General features: G+C 42.2%; 1 protein-coding gene across 1 annotated transcript in view; it reads left to right on the top strand.

The window, feature by feature from the left end:
- The first annotated feature begins 223 nt into the window (after positions 1-223).
- The window catches only part of pard3ba (par-3 family cell polarity regulator beta a), a 143,170-nt gene continuing 122,798 nt past the window's right edge, over positions 224-20,595 (top strand). The window contains exons 1-3 of the mRNA XM_056370827.1: positions 224-457; positions 556-677; positions 8,271-8,372. Of these exons, the coding sequence (XP_056226802.1) occupies positions 561-677; positions 8,271-8,372 (219 nt within the window). The 5' untranslated portion in view covers positions 224-457; positions 556-560. The remainder of the gene's footprint in view (positions 458-555; positions 678-8,270; positions 8,373-20,595) is intronic.

Raw genomic sequence — 20,595 nt, 5'->3', positions numbered from 1 at the left:
ACTGAGGAATATGTATTTTAGTTTAGTTTTTTTTTTATTATTGTTGCTCATTTGAGAACTATTAAAACTATACCAATCATAAGGAACTCTGGGAACTGTTTTGAATACGAATAAATAATGAAATACACATTAAAGGTAGTAAAACAAAGTACTATGAGAGTGGTTGGTGTGTCAGTGGGAATGTAATTTCCTGGAGAGCCGGAGTCGCTGTGATTTCTTCCGGGTTCCTCTCTCAGTTTGTTTTGTTTGGGTGTATCAGCGGACAGCTCAACATGACACAAAGTCATACTCTGCGTCCGTAAGTGCCATTTTCCACCAACTTCCCTGGCGGCTCGGCTGAAAACAATATGTGCTCTGGGGATTAATTCAACTGTTTGTCTCGGTGAAAGAGGACAAGTGACTTCAGCGTATTTTCATCCTGACCTGAGACACCTGTTGCTCCAGTTTCGACAGACAGGTGCCACTTTCTTCTCACAGGGAGCAACTCCCGGTAGAGAGACTACCAAAACTTGGATTAACTTCTTAACTGATCGCATAAATTCTTTCAATTTACAGTTGGTATGAAAGTTACAGTAACTTTCGCCGACACCGCGGTGGTGGTTCCCTGTAAAGCTGGATGGACCGTCCGGGATTTAGTCGAACAAGCCACGCGGAGGTACCGCAGGATTTTGGAGCAGGTAAACAAACAGACAAACTGTCACTGACATTTTCCTTTACACTATTTTTGTTTATGTGTGCCCACAAAAAATGATATTTCATTCCACTCACATTTTGTAAGCTATCTCCCGTAACTTGGCTGAGGTGGGGATCACGTGACGTGCTTAATTGCGTGGTTATAATTTTCATAGCATTATAGCTAGCAGCTAGCTTGAAAACAAGCTAGCTGCTATCTTAAATGAGCAGGGAGGTTTCTATAATTTGCCTAGAAATAATGATTCATTTTGCTACTAAAATTGAATAGAGTTTGGTTTACTCAAACTTTAAATGTCATAGAAGTGTCATTCATAAAAGGTTTGAGACCTTTTTAATTTTCATATCAATGTCTTGCCACTATTTCTTAAGTGGTGGCAAAATTATATATTATAAAAATGAGTAAAATCTCCTGAAACCTCCCCCTTAAACATGTTTATGCTAATGTGCCTTTCATATATGGTTCTGCTGTATTGGTGGAGAGTGCAGCCACAGTTCAGTTATGTATCAGATACTAAACATTTGATCTATGACATAAGCAGTGTTGATGTTTAAGTAAATGAAAGAGAAAGGGCACTAATGTTGAACAAATCAAACTAATAAATCCATCACAATTGATCGCCAGCTTGCCTCAGGACACCACAATGCAGTGCAGCCACAGCACATTTTGGATGATTAATATGGGGTGTGACTGTCACATGCCTCAGCTCCAAAAAACTCAGTCACCTTTTGCTGTTGCTCTCTGCCATGTGATCGGAGTCGAACTTCGCTTCTTGGGAAGTGTAAGAGCTGACAGGTTGAGGGGAAAGTGAATTTCCACTGGCATGAGCTGAACGCTTTGAACCAAACTGATAATAAGTCATGGTGTTATTAGAGTTAAGGAACCCCGGATGTAGAGTGTTGTTTCCCTCTGGCTTGTGTTGTTATGAATGCCCCACCTATAAACAAAGACATAAACCCCCGCAGTTTTCTGTACCCTGATGTTACAATCTCTTGAACATTAATCATTCTGCTGAACTGACCTTTTATTAATCAGCAGCTTTGTATATGCACGCTGTCCTGGCGTGATAGGGTGCTGATGTGTGTTTCCTCTCTGTGCGTATGTGAGGTGGCACTGGCTGCAGCCTCTGCTGTCTACCTGTACAATAGCTCCCCCTTTAAGCCCTGGTATCTCAGTGGGCAGGTGGAAGTTTACTGTTTGATGTCCTCAATGTGGCTGCAGTCGGGGATGTGCGCGGTGGACAGGAGGCTTTGTCCTGTGAGTGATTGGGGATTAGGATTGGTGACAGGCCCCGGTCTTATCGGTTGGCTTGGTACCCCTCAGCCCGCCCACGCACCCTCCCCCCCAGGGCGAGCGGAGAGGCTGGCTTGTGGGGATGCGAGAGGCTGCGGAAGCAGGGATGGACGGACCGTCTGGGTGGCTGGATGGCTTGATGGATTGCTTCCACTCTGTGAATGTGCACACACAAACATGTAAAACACCTATATAACCATACACACACACACACACACACACACACACACACACACACACACACACACACGCATGCATGCATGCAAGCACGCAGGAGCTCATCTTGCTCTGTGTCCCCTGAGCTGTCTCTTTTCTGCCTCACTGACAGCCACAGCCATGCCCACTCTGCCCAGCGGTCCCTGTTGATTCCCACTGAGACGCTGTGGTGCACAAGCTGAAGTAGGCTAAATGTGAGTGTGTGATTAGAATGCACCCTTGATTGCTTTTCACAGAGCATGTTAATTAGGAGTCGTTGCTAGTCGCTGACTCAGCAGTCTGTTGACTTCTCTTAATAGAGGGAGATCGTCATGAGGACAGTCCAGCTCTGTAAGTGCCAGCAAGGACTAAATACATCTGACCAGATGAGCCCGGCTGCTCCTGCCAGCAGAATCTACTTATCGCCCACATTAACCGCACATTTCCCCTCTCGCCGGCTCCACCGCTGACAGCAGGGACAGTGTCAAAAACCTGGGTTTAATCGCTGAGGGTGTGTTTGTGTGTGTTGGTTTATGGCCATGTGCATGGTGAACAGGATACTGCACAGTCTCACTGTGAATTGCAGTGATGGCATGTAGACCTTCTTAATTAGCAGCTTATTTTAATGTGATCTCAGCTGTGACTCTACATGTTCGGCTGCTTTCATCGCCTCTGTAGAGAAAACAGTTACGTTAACCGACAAAGCCTCTAACTAACTGCATACTGAAAATTACTTCTCATTATACAGTGTGATTTGTACAATATGAGTGTATACTTGCCATCATGGTGGTAATGAAAGATTTCCCCATATAGTTTCCACACATTGTTCGAGCACTGCTAATATGGCATATGATGAGGAAAGTAGGGGATTCTGGGATTTGTGTAAAGATTTGCACCTCAGGTGTTAAGATTTATTTAAGTTATCAAATATTAGATAAAATCTTAACTTCCTTTCTTACTTCGTCATCTATATAAAATAATAATATAATCTAATATAAAATTAGTGTCTCTTCTAGGGCTCCAATTAACAGTTATTTTTGATTAGATTTAGTTTAAAAGAATGCAAAACAATAGTGAACCTGCTGACATCTCAAATAAAAATCCAAAGATGTTTGATTTATGAAGAGTGTGTGATGGAGGAAAACGTCCATAGTTGCAGATGAGATGAGTCCTATCTTGATAACAGCTGACCCACCTCTGTTTTACTCAATTACTGTATTAGTGTAGGCCTGTAGCCTGAGGCACCAGCATGTAGACTGCCAGTGTTGTGCGTTCTCAGGGGAAACGGCCAGGTACTTTTGCTGTGTCTCTCTGTCCCATGGTCTGTCTGTGCAGGTTCAGTTCAGATTACAGCCCTTATACCGACCTGACAGCACGCTAAACAAGCTGAGAACATTTTGCCCTCCTTCTCATGTGTGTAGGAGTGGAAGGTTCCAGTGTGGATACCTATGTGATGTGTGTCAGAGCTCAGCTATGCAAAGGGCATTTTTAAAGTTTAATGTAACTGTTCAAACCTGCTGTTGTTTGTGGCGTTGGAATTTAGATCACGTTGGCTGTCGGATGTGTTCAAGGAAATGGTCACAGTTAACCTTATCGATCCCTGAAGGGAAATACTCCTCCATTTCAAAGTTCTGTATAACTACTATGCAGCATCTTGAGGCTAGAGGGTGTTCTCTGTTTAGCTGAAGGGCACTTCAGCAGGACCGATGCCTGCTGGCATGTAAATTTAAATTAGGTCATCCCAGACATCTTGACATTAAAAACAGGATGTGATTGTGTATCAGTTCTCAGAACTTTTTAAAAATCAAATTGCCTCCCTGTCTGGTTTTACTGTGTCCACCAAAAATAGATCAAGTCCATTTATAAGCAGCATATAAACAATCAGGATTGTAAATAGATGGTTAATCAGTGCAGATAATTAAGAAAAAAAAATCAAGGTCATGGTTGGAGGCATTATGTTTTTAGATTATCGGATAATGTCACTGTAATCTCACAAAATATATTTTTTTCCAAGAATTCATATGCTAATTATGACACAATTTAACACAAATTTCTAATATGATAAAATGATGAAATATATCCAAACGGTCAAAGGTCAACTTCACTGTGACATCATAATGTTCTGCAAAAACACTTCTGGCTATTATTCAATGTTGTAACTCAGGAACAGAAGTAGAGGTTGTAAATTGACTGGTTGGCGGAAGTATACAACCATGAGGTGGTCATTCTAGTTTTTCAAATAGTCTTTTCTAAGTTCCTCATCTGCAGGTATGTGCAGTATTAAATAGGTGGAGTTATCTGTATAGTACTTCAGTAAAAACTTTTTGCTTAGTTAAGCTTGCTGTTGGCAGGAGATAAAGCAGCATGGTCCCTTGCTCTTCTTAAAATGTTGTGAGACAGCAGTGTTGACTATGAAATTGGCTTTGTAGTGTGTAATATACTGCTTATAAATGCTGAATGGAGAGAGAGAGAATGTGCCGAAATTGAATATTAGTGCTCTCTTTTCCCCAAATTCAAATTCTGTGTTCGTCAGTGTGTGGACATCACTGGGCTCATTTGTATTTAGGGGAATGTGAACAGTCTGTAGCCTGACTGAGAATGATTGTAACTGGAGAGTGGAAACACTGAATTGTCTAACATTAAAAAAGTGGCTCTGTGATTTCATGGCTAATACTCAGTGTGTCATATTAGATCGTTGCATCTTCACATAATTTATTTCTGTGGTGTTCAGGAGTAATTTTGGCCTTTGATTACAATAGAACGTTGGCGACTGCTTAGGTCAAGTTGTCTGTTTCTTGCTGCTGTCGTCCCTCAGAGAAAAAGCTCTCCACAGCTTTCCTTTCTCTTTCCACTCACTCGCACTGATGGACCCAACTCGAGGACAGCTCCTCATCGACTCGTTCATTAAAGACTTTTTTTTTTTTTTTTTTTTGTCACGGCTAAATCCACACCGTCCTCCTGCAGCTGTGTAATTACACATTCTTCTGAGGATCAAAGTGTGAAATAGCACCCCCACCACCACCACCACCACCACCACCGCAGCGAATTTAGCTTCGCTAATCGCCCTGGCGCTTCACCGTTCTTGAGTGGTGTCGTGTTTGCTCACCAGAGAGGGGGAGAGGGAGAAGAAGGAGCGCTATCTGTTTAAATGGTGGGGGACTTAATAGTGTAATTTGCAGGGAATTTACTCTTCTAACTGTCACGGTAATTCTCCTCTGGTATTGACTGACTGACTCCCAACTCCTTTTGTTTTTTACTTCATGGGAAGAGTTCAGGATACAAAGGGGAATTACCAGGGATTGACGACGTGGGACTTCAGAGGTTTTTTTTTTTATTCCCTTCTTTCCTCTCTATAGATTACTTTCCCTCTGAAGTGTCATACATTCACCCCTTTTCATCACAAGGTAGGCAGGGAAGTGTGTCTCCTATGGTCTTGTGAGTTCTGGCAGAGCACAAGTATAGCACAAGTACATCAGGTGTGCTTAAGCACGGCCTGCAGAGGTGACGCTAATTAACACTCGGGCATTGTTGCGCTCTAATCCACTGATGTGAATTAATCCCTCGCCCCGAAATTCACACTCATGCTTCTCATTTCATTAAGGCGTGTATCTTAATGCTGACGATGTGATGCCCTTCCCTCCTTTGCTGTTGTACACAGACACACACTCTCTCGCTCACACATAAACACTAAGAGGCAGAAGAATGCCGGCAGTCGTTCAGGTTGGACCAGTTTTTCTGGCGAGGTGTGAATGCTTTGCTCCTGACGTCTTGGCTACATCCATGCTCCACCGGTTTCAACGTCTCCATCCCACATGTGCTGTCCTGGAGTAAACTATCAATAAACACACCATTGCACTTGTCATATCTCATAATCATTATCATTGAGGAACCGCTATGACACGCAGGACAGTGTTTGCAGGTGAGAGCTAGTGCTAGCAGGCATCTCCACTGGCACTGACTACAGTAGCATTAGCCTTTGCCTTGCATATTATAGTGATGCTTTATTCCACATTGACATTCACCCTGTTTGTCCACCTACTCAAAGTGTGTGTTGTGATCTGATAGCAGTGCAGGCAGGATTTGAGATGACAGGGACACTCATAAATACCATGTGTGAAAGCACAAACGTGATCAGATGTCATTATCCTTGTAATGTTTCCAGATATGGATCACATGTTGAAGGTTACTTTCTTCCCAGCGTTCTCAGATGAGTCTGATCAGATTTAAACAATGCAAACTATGAGGAAGTAAGGCCTCCTCTTTTTTGTGAGGCCCTTACTCTTATTTTATGTTATGTTGAAACAACTTCATATTTTCACAGTGACAGGATGCTCTGGGCTCTGTCTCAGTGGATTGCATGCTTGTTTGCATATCATACAATGCCGTTGCATTGTGTGGAAACTGCAGTGTATTTGTATGCTAGTTGTAGTTGCGGATTACTTGTTGCTCTATCTCTCGGAGCTCTGGTGTTGGTATTATGGGCACTTCTGAAGAAAGGGAGGTTCTGGCTTTATTCCTGTGATTGAAGTCCCAGGCTTTCCCAACCATTTGTTTTAAGAGAATGGACTTGGCCCATTGTAAAAGGCAGACACCCTCTTTTTTGTGCCCCATAATTCACATTTGGATGCAGCGGAGCAAGAACAAGCCCATTCACAACGGGGCTCAGTGATACAGCAGAAGCTGCTCGCTGGGTCTTAGCCAAACTCATTCCAGCCTCTGAGGCTTATTGCCTATAGCTGTTAATTTAGCTGGTAATGTAGTCTTGTGTTTCTCCGGACAGATTGCTTATTGGTATTGGCAGTTCCTAATGGGCCATTTTCTACTGCACACATTGTTAGAACCGATAAGGCTTGTCAAAGATTTCTAAGTCCAGGAATTCCTTTTAATCTGGAAAACCAGCAAATACTGAACCCATTCAGAAGGTCAGAACTACATTCTGTTTCACTTTGTTCTCATAATTTACAAAATTTATCATCATCCTCATCTTAAATTGTCCAGAAATGAACTCAGAGAAGCATCACCACAACAGATTGTGTGAATACTTGGTCACAAAAAGGGGAAGATGCTATTGTGTGTGTACTTCTCATTTGATTTTGTTGTGCTAACAGTTCACAGATTTCAGATTGCCGCTCAGTCAAAAGTCCTTGTTCTCTTTATCAATGTATGAAGCTCCACGTACTTCCTGCTCTGTGGGGTGTGTTCACTTTGACCTCTGTCCTCATGGTGACAGTGAAACTGGCCTGGAATGTGCCCACCACCGCTCCCCGCGGAGCTGTGAAACTGGAAAAGTTCCTATCCTCCCCCATCTCACGCTCGCATAGCTCTGTACAAGCTGTACTTTTTAAAACCCGGTGCTGAGCATGTACAGTGTAATGTAGGTCATCTGTCCTTACTGTACCTGCCAAACAAACAGGGAGACCTGCTGTTGTGTCTGAATATATGCCATTGTTATGTTGAGTGACTGTCAGTATTGTGTCACATTTGTTGCTGTAAACACATCATTCTAGTTGAGTTATTTCTTATTCTTATTTTTATTTCTTATATTGAAACAGTGACTGAACCTAAATCTGTAATAAACTGAAAATGATGAGTGAGTGGTCAAGCATCTCATGCTACATGTTTGTGCAAAGACATTGTTACTGCACACACACAACTGGGATATTTTCTTTAACTTGGCAGTTGCTCTTATGACAATTATTGTAAACGTGTGATAAGAACAGCCATTGTATAATTGTGTCTATTGTGTTTGTTTATGCACCTCATTGAGTGCCAGACATTTTAAGTTTCTGTAACATTTGTGAAATATGCCTTCTTGCGTTCTGTGGTCAGTCTTACAGTCAGTATAATATGATTATTATTGAATAATTACAGTATGACCAGTTGAAGATTGGTGATAGATGTCATTGGTTGTTGTAGCTGTTTTAGTTTAACTGTGCAGGATTCTGATAGTGAAATATTTATGAGTTAGTTCAGGTTTATAACTATCCATTATGTTAGTAATTCAAGCTATTTATTAGGCTTATTTGTTATTTTATTTACCAGCCCTAATGCAAATTCAATCATTTTTGCTAACTGGTGTCTTTGTGTCCAGCATGGAGAGAGAGCAGTGAAAACCCACCACTTGGAGTACGCTGAAGGAGGGATCCTGGACATGGACGACATGCTGAGTGATCTAGTGGACGACAGAGACAAGGTGAGGAGGTGGAGGGACACATGTAGCACCAGGGATGCGATTCATTTGGTTTATCTCGGCTCACACAGTTTTGTCCTGTCGTTATTATCATCCAACCCTGAACACGTGGCCATGTTGACGTACTGTATGATAGCAGTAAGCTGCTTCTTTATTGTTCTATACCTGATATGAGGGATAGTGAATTACAGCAGGGAATCTGTCATTCTTATCCATGCTTAGAGTCTGGTAGCGGATTTGTTGTGACTGCCTGTCTCCTGGCAGGATGACAGGATGTCCAATAAACAAGGTATTTGCAAATCCAAACCTTGGTTAGCTTGTCACTAGTTCTTAGGAGTTTGAACCAAATGAATGTGATAAAAAGAGTTTTTCTGCCATGGATCTGACCAAAGAAAATAAACTGATTGCATCTTAATTGGCTCCAATCATGCTTGGTAAGGAAGTGAATTTATTTCCTCCCCTCCTTTCCTCTCTCCAAACCGCCCTCCCTCTGGTTCCCTTCAGAAAGTGAAGCAGTAGGAGTGTTGACGGTGCTGTGTGATTTAGCTGTCATGTTCATTTGTACTGAGACAGATAAAAGGACACCATTTCAGGTAAATCATCCATGTGCAAAGGGAAGTTCTCAGAAACAGCAGTGATGTAACTTCACAGGAGATATGGCTCGGAGTTTTTTGCCTTTCATACACATAAAGACAGTGGCCCAATTTCTGTGAAGAACAGATTTCATTCCTCTTGCTAATTTCCCATAATGCATTCCTAAGATGTGCTAATAAACTGCCCGAAATCCATATTCATAAGCCCCTGGTGCAGACGAATGATGAATTACCAACTCTTAGTCAGCAAGAAGGCCAAATGAAATGGAAATGGAATATTCAGCAGACCCTGTACCACGCAATAACAATTGGTATTTTAGGCTGCATGAACAATAGTGTGTGTGTGTGTGTGTGTGTGTGTGTCTGTGTGTGTCTGTGTGTGTCTGTGTGTGTCTGATGTGTGTCTGTGTGAGCATCACGGCAACTGCAAGTTTGGCAAAATACTCTTTGTGAAAAAGGGGACAGAGCTAAATAATAGATGTGTAAACTCAGTGAGAATCTTCAACGGCGGGAAAAAAAATGTTTTTGCAATCACAGAGAACAGAGGCCTCATTTTCCCGGATGATAGAATTATAATCATAAGATCTGCATCTTATTTGTCCCTAAGAGGGTGAGTCACGGATTTTAATGACTAATTTTCCAACCTAAACCTTCTTTCTCTCAGCGTCCTCAAAGTGATGGTGATGAGGTGTCACAGATGAAATCCCACTCTGGCATTTGATCAAATTCTTTCACTAACAAGTGAAAGTGACGTAGTTTTCCAGGCTGCGGCGCTTTTTGTGATTACGGGCTCTGCAGAGCATCCGCTTTGCTAGAACCGGCACCATGCAGGAACTGTCCTATTTACCTTTTGTTTCTTTACTCTCTATTCTTTCACCCAATCCTCCAAACGCCCTCCCCGCTTTCATCTCGCTTCTCATTTCATCCTTTTGTTTTTGCCGCTGATGAAAAGATAGCGGACCGAAAAGGACGAGTGCACATGATCTTCACAACGTGCCAGTAATCTGACTTATCTCCGGGCTTCCAAATGGTGTCGGCTCTCATAGATTAATGAGCTGTGCCTGGCATTCTTGATTAGTCTGACTTCCTTTTGTTTGTCTACGTTTTTATTACCTTGCCGCAGCCGACAGATTCTATCTTTAGTGCTTTTCTTTTTCGTTCTGTTATTGTGGCTGATGCTGTTTCACCATCAATCATACCGGAGTGGTCCCATTGTGAGGGCCCTCCACCACACAGCATGGGCCCTATGTTGGCCACGGATGCTAATGAGAGATAATGGGTAGCTATTTGTACGCCTAGTGGTTAGCTTAGCCACAAGTCCAGACCTCCCTTATCTGGGCCAGTCTCTGACTATTATTCAACACTCAAACACACAGTCACACACACACACACACATCTGTGCTGTCCCTGCTGCCCGCACGGAACCACAGGAAAGCGAGTAGCGTAGCATGTTAGCATTAGCGTGCACGGAAGTAGCGCCACTGGTGGTTGATGAGGGCAGAGATGAGGGGCTGGCTGTGATTTGATTACAGTTCTGCCCCCTGCATCTGTGACATGTGCACACACACTTGCACAGTGACATGCATACACACTGTGTTCATTAGCCCCCCATCCTGAGACACCGTCCACCAGCCTCCTCATGAATATTAATCACAATGTGATGAATGTGCAGAAGGCCGTGGGGTGTTGGCCTAGGTGTGACCACGTATGCACGCTCAGACAAAAGACCACAGTATTCAGAGACCTTTGCAGGTCGTGGTTCAGTCAATTATACTCTATGAAGCTTTCCTCCTCTTTGACCCTTTACTGTGGGTGTGTTATGTGTGCCCTGCAGCTCTCAGATGACAGTTGGAGGCATGGCAGTTGGAGTCAATGACCTGTCAAACACCCCACTACTTTGTTAATGGTGAAGAGAAGTGGGCAGGCACAAAAGCTTTTTGATTTCTCCCTCTTTTGTCACACTGTGTTGCTCAAATCACTGCAATTTGGAGACAAGTTAACCTGCTTCATCCTCTTTATCATCCATCAGTCCTTGTCTATCTTTTTCAGTTATGTAGTTGTTCACTCACAAAGTATCTTGATTTGTCAGGTACTGATTCTGCCATATGTTGTTTTTCCTTTCCTTAGTAGGGCCTCCAATACCTTTTTTAAATTCCACAATTCTCAATACCAAATTCTGGAAAAACACACTCACAACCAAGCATTAATTAACTAATACAGTGACAGACCAACAGTGTGAAAATATTCATTCAAAGAGCTCATGTTATGAGCTATCACTGTGTTAGCCTAAACCAGGTAACATAAACCTTTGTTAACCTCCTATTTTATTTTTAAGCTTTTTTTCCTGTTTTTTTTCTGCAGTGAGAGAGAGAGTGAGAGCTGAGGTAAGGACTAAGCCTTAATGGTAAGGGCTCTACTAGATGAGCCTCCAGCGCCCCAGCCTTTGTGAACCTTGTGTGTGGTGGCACTTTCACAATTTGCACAATTACACAATAATGATAACATTTCTGAAATTAACGTTTTGACGACATGTTTTAATATAAAGTTAATTTGTCTTTGAGGTGCAGACTGGCTCATTGTTGTGTTTTTTTTTTTCCCCACAAGTTGTGGCGGAACTGTTGATGCTCCTGCACTTGCCTCCACCACTGAATGTGTCGTAATTGTTCCTCTGTCAGCTTTCCTTCTTCTTCTTCCTCTTCCCTTTGTGTTTCACGTCAGACTAGAAGCCATCCAGGGTTATTATTCTGCCAGTCAGTCCTGGAAAAATTACTTCTTCAGGACCTGTGACATCTATGGTATTGTAGAAAAACAAGTACCGTCACATTTGCAGAATTTATGCATCGATTAGGTATCGTAGTATCTCCTTTCCTTTCCTTTCCCTCTTTAGTTCCGCATCTCGCCCTCACTCTTTCTCCTCTTCCCTCTCCCTCTTTTCAAAAGCAGTTATTAACAGATGTAGTACTTTACCACTAGACATTTGCCCATTTACAGCTACCAGAACTGTCACTCTCTCCCATTCACAATCCTTTGGGATCCTGCATTAGCCGCGGCCATTACTCCCATATGTCGCCACGGTACACAAGAGCTGTCTGGCAGGCTGTCCAATGCCAGCATGCCATTAGCATACAAGCTATACACTAGGTTCCAGTTGGTGAGCACTCCCATACACACACAGAATTTTACACATGTGTGCATAAAGAGAGATACTGTAGTTAGTGAACAGTACTTTGTCCAAAATGGTACTGGGTGCCACAAAAATGAAACGCCATGTAGATGCTGCTTGATTATAAGTCTCTCATCATTCCCGTCCTTCACCTACACGCAGCTGAAATTTGAAAGTTTAACATGTGTGAGTGTCCTCTCCTGTCACGCTGATCTCCTCCAGAATGAGAATTAAACTCAGGGAGCATAACGTCTCCTCATAAGTGGACTGTCACTCCTCATTCCATGTGCGCGAACACACACACACCATTACATTACCCTACACGGACCTTGTTTTCTTCAAGGGGAAAAACACATAAAAAGCTCAACCTTCCATCCAGTGCAGCCAATGTGAAATCTAATTTCATGGGAAATTTAATGAAAAAAAAAAACGGAATGATTTCCTCCATCTCTCTTTAATTAGCCCTTTTTAATCACTACGCCTACAAGGCGGACATGAACCTCCTGTGCAGTCTCTGGTTGCTGGAATGTAAATGGTATGGGTGCATATCTCAGCTGATCTTGCTCTGAAATGTCAACTGCTTGATTATGAGGCCATCTCCCATCATCCATCTTCTCTGCCTGCATGTCACAGCGGACGACGCAATGCTAGAGAAATAAATCGGTCACATGGAAAGGCGTTCTGATATTTACAGTGGGTCTGTAGTTATCTCTCATATCTTTTAAAGAGACACTGACACTTCTTTGAATAATGATCTCATTTAATTACAGAACACGTAAGGAATCATTTACGCACTTCAGTTAACAGATTAAACAGATATGCATGATAGCCCTGTTTTTATATATATATGAAGTCATGAAAAGAGTTATGATCATCAGAAGAAATCAAAAATGTAGCTGCGAAGTTTTTACTTCTTTTTACTTCTCAAATCCATTTTTAGCCAAGTCCATGCTTGATAGGTAGTTAACAGAATAATCTACAGTTGAAAAATAGATTTCACTAAAATGGAGATACTGTTTCCAAATAACTTCAAACATAATAGCTGGCATTCCTGTGCCAGTTTCTGTCTTACTTACAAATCCGATCATCTGATTCATGTCAGGTCGGATCATTTGATTCTAAAGTAATGGAAACCTGTAGAGTTTATGACCACCAGTGGCCTCGGGGAGCAATATTTTGATGAGAGGACGACTCTTTGTTTGTATCTCTTGCTCTATTCAGACACTCGGAGATGCCTGGTACACATTAACATTTATTAGTTTGAATGTGTTGAGTATGCAATCCATTTTATAGCCCTGATCGACCATGGAAATGAAGAAGAAATGCTGATGTAAACATGGATGTAAACAATCAGTTTAAAAGGAAATGATCGTTTGTCTTCAATTACACACACACAATACAACAAGCAAATACTTGAAGTTGCAAGAGCCTTTTGTAGGTGCCTGCACCGTCTCAACACAAACCGAAATCAGTCAAATGTGGCCAAAAGTTTAGTCTTTAGCTTCAGATCTCAAAACTCAAAATTAAATAATACTGCTGTAAATTTTATTTCCACTTGTCCCAGTAGAACTCTCTTGTTATATTAGTTATGTCGGGTGATTTGCCTGAAGTCATTTACTACATGTCAGATGTCGGCCCCTCTGACAGCCGACAATAAGGCATTACTTAAAACGTGCTAACCTGCCGGAGAATAAGTTTAGTGAATGGGGAAGTGATTGCGAGGTGCAGACGTGCTGATTAGCCTTTGACGCTCTGTGACACCTCGCTCCCTCACCTCCATTCCCCCTCATTCAGCGTTGCGGCGAGCTGCGTTTGATTGGCATCTGAATAGTCACATAACTCTGCACACCGTCTGAATGGCCAGTGATGAGCGGGAGCATGAGGTTCAAGTGCGCTGATTAGAAAATGTCACATGCATGCCAGCGTAATCATAATCTATACCCTCTTCACATACTAATCACGATGCATACATTCGTACCTGTGAAGATGGAGTGCGTTCAACACCATGTCCGTCTCACACATTTGAATAATAATTAGAAGTCTTGCATGGATTCTGAACTTGGCCCGGGTATAAAATAAATCAGTGATAGTTCACCTGTAGTCAGTCATTATGTTCCTTCTTTTGTCTTCTTAATTGATTTTCCTCTGACTTTTTCTTTTTTCCAAAAAGAACATTTATTTTGTAAGGTTGCCATCCCTGCTGAAGCCTGGAGGCTCAAGACATGTTGAGCATTTTAGACTTGATGGTCTGACACTAAATTGCATAATGGAAAATGGGTATTTTAAATGTTCAATTTAAAGGTTTTTTCAGTCATGGCTCCAGTATTGTCATTATGTGAAATCATATTTCTAAATATTGTTTGTCCATTTTGCATGAATGTTGTCTCGCGTTTCTAAGTCATTGTTTGAAAATGACACAACAAACTGTGGATGGATTTGATTTCCATGAATCTGATGTTGACTAATTATTCATTCTCATGAACTTAACTGACGCATTAATATATTCAAATCTCCAGTAAACATACAGTATATTGAATAAAGCTAGATTATCTCTGTGTCAGACTGTTACCTGCAGATCAGATCACATCAGACCGGAGTGGGTGAATGTTTTGCCCGGCGGGATTCGGTCACTTGAGCTGATTTGATCATATCTCATCAGTCTCGACCTTGATTCAACCCCCCACCAATCTGAGCATCACAACAGCTCTTCATCTGATGATATTCAATTAACAATACCCCCCACACACACTCTAACACACACACATTCAGCAAGCTCTGTTTGATTGTAATTATGATGAGAGGAACCCAAGGAAGGCTTAAGGAGAAATAATTCTTGCTGTGCCCGTCTTTTCATTTAACTGCACGCGCGTGAGTTTTCTCATAAAGTTGCACTTCGGAATTTTAATTTCTTTAGATGATCCATTGCTCTACCTTGTGACTTTGAATGATGGCACCTCTCCAAAGTGATTTATCAGTTCACTGAAGCAAAAGACCAGGATTCAGTTAGGATCAGGCCCCTTTCTGTTTTCTTTGCGTAGGTGTGTGTGACTTATAGAGGCTGCGTTAGGTCATCACACCCTCAGACGTCGTCCTTTGGTGCCTCTCCTTCTGTTAATCGCACAGGTTCTATGTTGCCCTCTGTGTCACCATCACACCGCCCATTAGCTCCTAATGGAGCGAGACGGTCAGGCTGTAACCTGACCTGCCTGCGCCTGCTGTGGCAGGAGGAACCTTGGAGGGGGCAGCCGCTCCGAGGCCAGAGGCGCACTGTGCTCTGTGGACTCACTTTTCTAATGACACGTGTATAATCAGTGTAGTAGGAGAAGGTGAAGAGGCGGTCTTTGTCGTGGTCCGTGCGTCAAATTATGTGTGTAACTCACTACAGCGGCTACATGACTCCAAACATGAATTTCTGTATGGAAAACCGTCGCATTCAGTCATATTGATATTGTTGTGAAGCTGCAGCTTGTGTTGTTTGTTGTCAGTATTAGCTTTATCAGTTAACAGGGATTTTGGCACAGCAGCCTGCAGATGAGCTAATCACATCCAGCTAATGATCTATTATAGATCAGCTTGTTTACAGCAAATCTACTCTCTGACCTAACCAGCCTCACCAGCCATCTGTTTTCCTAGATGACATTGCCCCAGACTAGCGTACATGTGTGTGTTTGTCCGAGGGTGTGTGAAAGTGTGGGGTGTTTTCCCTCCGCTCACTGGGTCTCTGCTCACTCCAACTGCTAATAACTCAAATCAGCAGAAAGTCACACTCCCGGACGAGTGTGTGTGTGTTTGTAGCAGTGTGTATTTTCACAGCAACAAGAAGATGGATGCTTGTAATAGTGAATCCAACTATTTCAGTTAAATATTTAATGATTCTGGTGCAATTACACAGCTGAAACCGCATCTGTGTCCATTGTGTTGCACGCACTCAAATACACTTTCATGCACAAACACACACTCTATTATTGCTTTTATTCATTTTTTCTGCCTCTCACCCTCATCACCTAACTGATTGGCCTAATGAATGATGCTCTGTGAACGGTAATGTGTCTGAATTGGCCACTTGAATTACTAGCTGGCCTACATCTGACATGGGAGAGACCTAAGGAAAGGAGGAGAGGGTGTTTCACTCGCATAAGTAGAGTTTGGATTTGAAATGAATCTCAGGAAAACAAAATGATGATATTTCTTAAAATACAGTATCAAGTTAACTGTAAAAAAAAAAGAACACAATTATAAAAATAATTGATTAATGGTTCAGTGTATGAAATAAATGGTGAGGATGCAGATCAACAGTTCAGAAACTCCTAACTGGTGCCTTGTATTACGTTAAGTTTGAGTTTTATGTTGCAAAACATAGAAAAGCCGCAAAACAGGAATCTGGCTTTATAAATGTTAGTTCATGATTTTCGACCCTTTTTAACATTTTTCTTTTCTTGCCATTAGTTGCATATATGTTTTTGTTTTTACTTATTTGTCAAATTACTTATTTTAGTGTTGAGATCTATATCTGTAGTAAAAGCATTGTTACCAACCTGGCGAAACACCAGCTTATAAAGAAGAAAAGGAAGGAAAATTGTTTCAACGCTGCGAGTGTCGGCTTTGCACTGAATGTTAATTAGAAGCTGATATACACTGAGTTAATGAGCTCAGCGTCCTTCCTTAAATTGCTCTATAAAATTATACAGTCCGAGCAGTGCTCCACACATTATATACTACATAACTATTTTCAGCTTGGTGGTGCTGTAAACTGTGTAGTGGGACCTCCAGCCCCCTGACATTCATATTTATGGATGGATGGTGCTGTCAGGTGGTGTTTTGTACTCCTGGGGCTTGCAGACGTGTAATGCAGCACAAATCCCCTCCAGGCTTTGATGTTGTTGAGTCAATTACTATCCGATAAGGCGTGTTAGCAGGAACATATATGTTCATGGGTGTAAGAAAGAACTGGACGTAAGGCTTTTTTTTTTTTTTTTCCCCCTCCCAAACACCCTCAGGCTCTGGGTGATGTTGGCTCTCCATGGCAACGGCAAGTACTGAATGTCGGTAATGTATAGTTCATATATGCTGTATATAAGCAAGCTCGACTGTAGTGGAAAACAGAATGTTTACCCCTCAAGACGTAATCTGAGCTGATGAATAGCACTTTCAGGCCATGGAAGCACTCTGACCCTGAAATGGAAAACCACAGGAACGAATTTACATCATGGCCACAGTGGAAAACTAGTAAATTATTAATAATTTAATGAATAATAACAATGAAAAGTACAGATTTTCCACTTAAACCATCATAAATATCACTTCAAAGCTCAGCCTACACAAAGAGGATGGCAAGAGGTAGAAAGAAAGAGGTGACGTATAGAATGAAAGTGTGATGTTAAAGAGAGGGCAGATGGAAGGAAGAGGAGGAAGAGGAGGAGGGAGGGGCAGCCTGTGGAGGAGAGAGCCACAGGTGAGAGGGCGGCAGCCTCGCAGCTCTGAGTTAATCACTCCTTCTATTTCTCTGTCAGATCCCGGGAGGGAGGAAGGGAAGGAGGGAGGGAGGGAGGGAAGGAGGAGGAGGAAGGGGTGGAGGGAGCAGCTGGCCCTGTGACGGCCACAGGGAAAAGAAAGCTGAATATTAGGCTCTGGCTCTGACTTTTAGAAAACATTTGTGATTTCCATCTGTGTATCTGTGTATAAAGGAGTGTGTGTTTGAGTGTGTATTTGTGCATATTTATGCACATTTATGAGAAAGAGGTTATGACTTTCTGCGCGCAGAGGGAATACACGTCTCCCGTTTGTTCCTGAAATGTGTGTGTCCTCTTTGTGTGTGTGTGTGTGCGTGTGTGTGCGTGTGTGTGCGTGTGTGTGCGTGCGTGCGTGTGCGTGTGCGTGTGTGCGCACACCAGTGTGTCATGTCCACAGATGCGGAGCAGGACCAGTGTAACCACCACTGATGTGTTTGCTCTGCAGAAGTGATGAACGAGCCGGTTTGATATTTGTGTTGCCGGTCTGAGAAATACGAGGCCTGGAGCTCTGCTGTCACCCACATCCCTCCTTCTCCTCATCCTTCCTTCTCTCTTTCAGGCCTCTCGGGCGTGTGTGATTTATGAAGAGTTTACCCTCTCCCTTTATGAGTGTGCATAAATAATAATGTGGCGTGTCACTGAGCATAGCCAGCACCGCAATACCTCAGCTGGTGGCTGGCTTCGCGTATGAATGTGTGTGTGTTAATGGTTGTGTATACTCTCAGTAGGCGCATACGTGCTCTATCACTGCGGCTGATGCGACAGATGTGTGTGTGTGTGTGTGTGTGTTAGTGGATGCAGAGAGAGAAAGAGAATTATAACTCAACCCTTTTCTGTGCCATAAAGAACCTTTCTAACTTTTTGGCAGCGTGATCAATAACATGTTAATAATGCAGGTTTACAAATTTTTCTTTTCCCCAAAACCTTTGCTAAGTTGTGTGTGTGTGTGTGTGTGTGTGTGTGTTGTTGGTGTAGGTGGAATAGGATTGAATGTTTGTGTTTGCACTCCAATATGTGAATGGAGGTCTGCGTGTCTCATTGAGCCACTTCTAGCCGGCTGGATTTGAACCCCACTTCATTCACACTTATTTTACAAAAGGTTTTGCCACACGGCTGAACTCTAAGATGCCATTTTAGAATGAAAAGTAACTGGACGAAGATGGTTGCAGCTGAAAAGTTTATGCAGTGATATTACCGCAATAGCAACATTTGAAAGTCGGTAGTTGCGACAGTTGCATGGTAGTGTTAACAAAGTTCAGTACATACAATAATCTTCAGGGTGAACTGAGTGACTGATAAAATCTCTCTGGGAGAGATTTGTTGTAAGAATTCCCAAAAAGAACCAGGATCCAAATATCTGGTATGTGACCCTAATGTTTATATTATATTACCCCTGATTCTGATCTCAGCCCTGATTTAAGTATGTATTTAAAAAAAAAAAAACCTTTTCCCTCTTTGCATCCAAGGGTCAGTGAGTTGTATTAACGTATGTTGTTCTAATCTGTGTGAATGGTGTGAAAATATAAGAAAAGCTTGGTCACTAAAAGCAATTTGGGTCTGACACTGTTGGAAAATACTGTTTAACCTGCATCACTGCTTCTCTGAGAGGATTTCATATCTTTCTTGTGATTTTGTTTAGTCTACTGTTGTACCGAATAATATCTATGGAGAGATGAGTGTCTGTAAAGATCTGTTGTCAGGAAGGAGATTGAAAATGAAATTGAGGTTGAATAACGACATGATTTTTTTTTTTGTTGCTATTTTACGGCTATTTTTACATTTTGGAAGAGGTACGAGTTCTGGGTCATCCTTTGCTAAATTTGCATGAATGTAAATGCTAAGACCGCTGTACCAACAGACAGAGGAATTTACTTTGGTGTGCGAGTGTTCATTCTGTCAGAAGCATCAAAGAGACGTTATGTTCAATGTGGAAGTATTAGCCGCTGTTTGGAACCACTGGCATCTCATCAAACAGAAAGAAAGAGAGATTTAGAGGTTCAAGTAGTGATGTCTCTGTATATGATTCATTATTTTAACCGAGTCCCTTACCACCAGCACACAAGTTGGATTGTGCATCTGTTTGTGTGTATCAGAGAGAGAGGGAGTGTGTGTGTGTCTTTTTTTGCCCTCCTTTGTGTGTTTGTGGTTGCTTCTCTAATCTTATACACTGCTTGACTGTGTGTTGCAGTGATTTGAGTGTGTGTGTGTGTGTGTGTGTGTGTGTGTGTGTGTGTGTGTGCGTGTGCATGCAGGCCCAAAGCCCGGTATGTGTGTTCCTGAGAGGTAATCCCCCACATCTGGTAGTGTGCTGTATAGATTCAGGCAGGAACAGAAGTAGGATTAGCCCTGCTCTCACCGGTAATACAACCAATTTTCTACTTGTTTAAATAACACAGGCCAAACATTCCTCAGATGGCCCTTACGGTGCCCTGAAAATGTGTGTATCTGTGTAGGCTGAGTGTATACAGTATGTGTTCTTGAACAAAGATTAGTTTTTGGTACATGCTCGGCTGCGTGTAATGTTGGTTGCTTGCATGTAGTCTTGTTTGTAGTATGTGCGCAGTGAGTCGGTGCTTCACTGTGTAATGTTATTGTCCATTATTAGAGGGAAAACCTACTCTAAGTCACTCCAGACACTGAAGAAACTGCTGTACGTTACATTTAAGATACTTGTCATTTGTTGTTTGGTGTAATATTGTAACCCTGAGCCATTACTAACCAAACATAAACTGTTATATCGCACCCAGGTGTTTCCAAACAGCTTCGATTATCATAACTGTCTGTTTCCTAAATCAATCTTCTGCCAGTGTTAAACAATGACTAAAGCAAGTGAAAGGGATGCTGATTTCTGCACTGACAACTGCCTCAATAGACCAGAATGCAATGCCATGCACTTGATTTTACAAAGACATTAAAGGGACACAAATGTTGATTGTCCCTTCCTCAGGATTGAGGCCACT

Source organism: Seriola aureovittata, chromosome 24, assembly GCF_021018895.1.
Source record: "Seriola aureovittata isolate HTS-2021-v1 ecotype China chromosome 24, ASM2101889v1, whole genome shotgun sequence".
NCBI classification, from domain to species: domain Eukaryota; kingdom Metazoa; phylum Chordata; class Actinopteri; order Carangiformes; family Carangidae; genus Seriola; species Seriola aureovittata.
The sequence above is the reverse complement of the archived record's forward strand: the minus strand, read 5'-3'. Positions and strand labels throughout refer to the sequence as shown.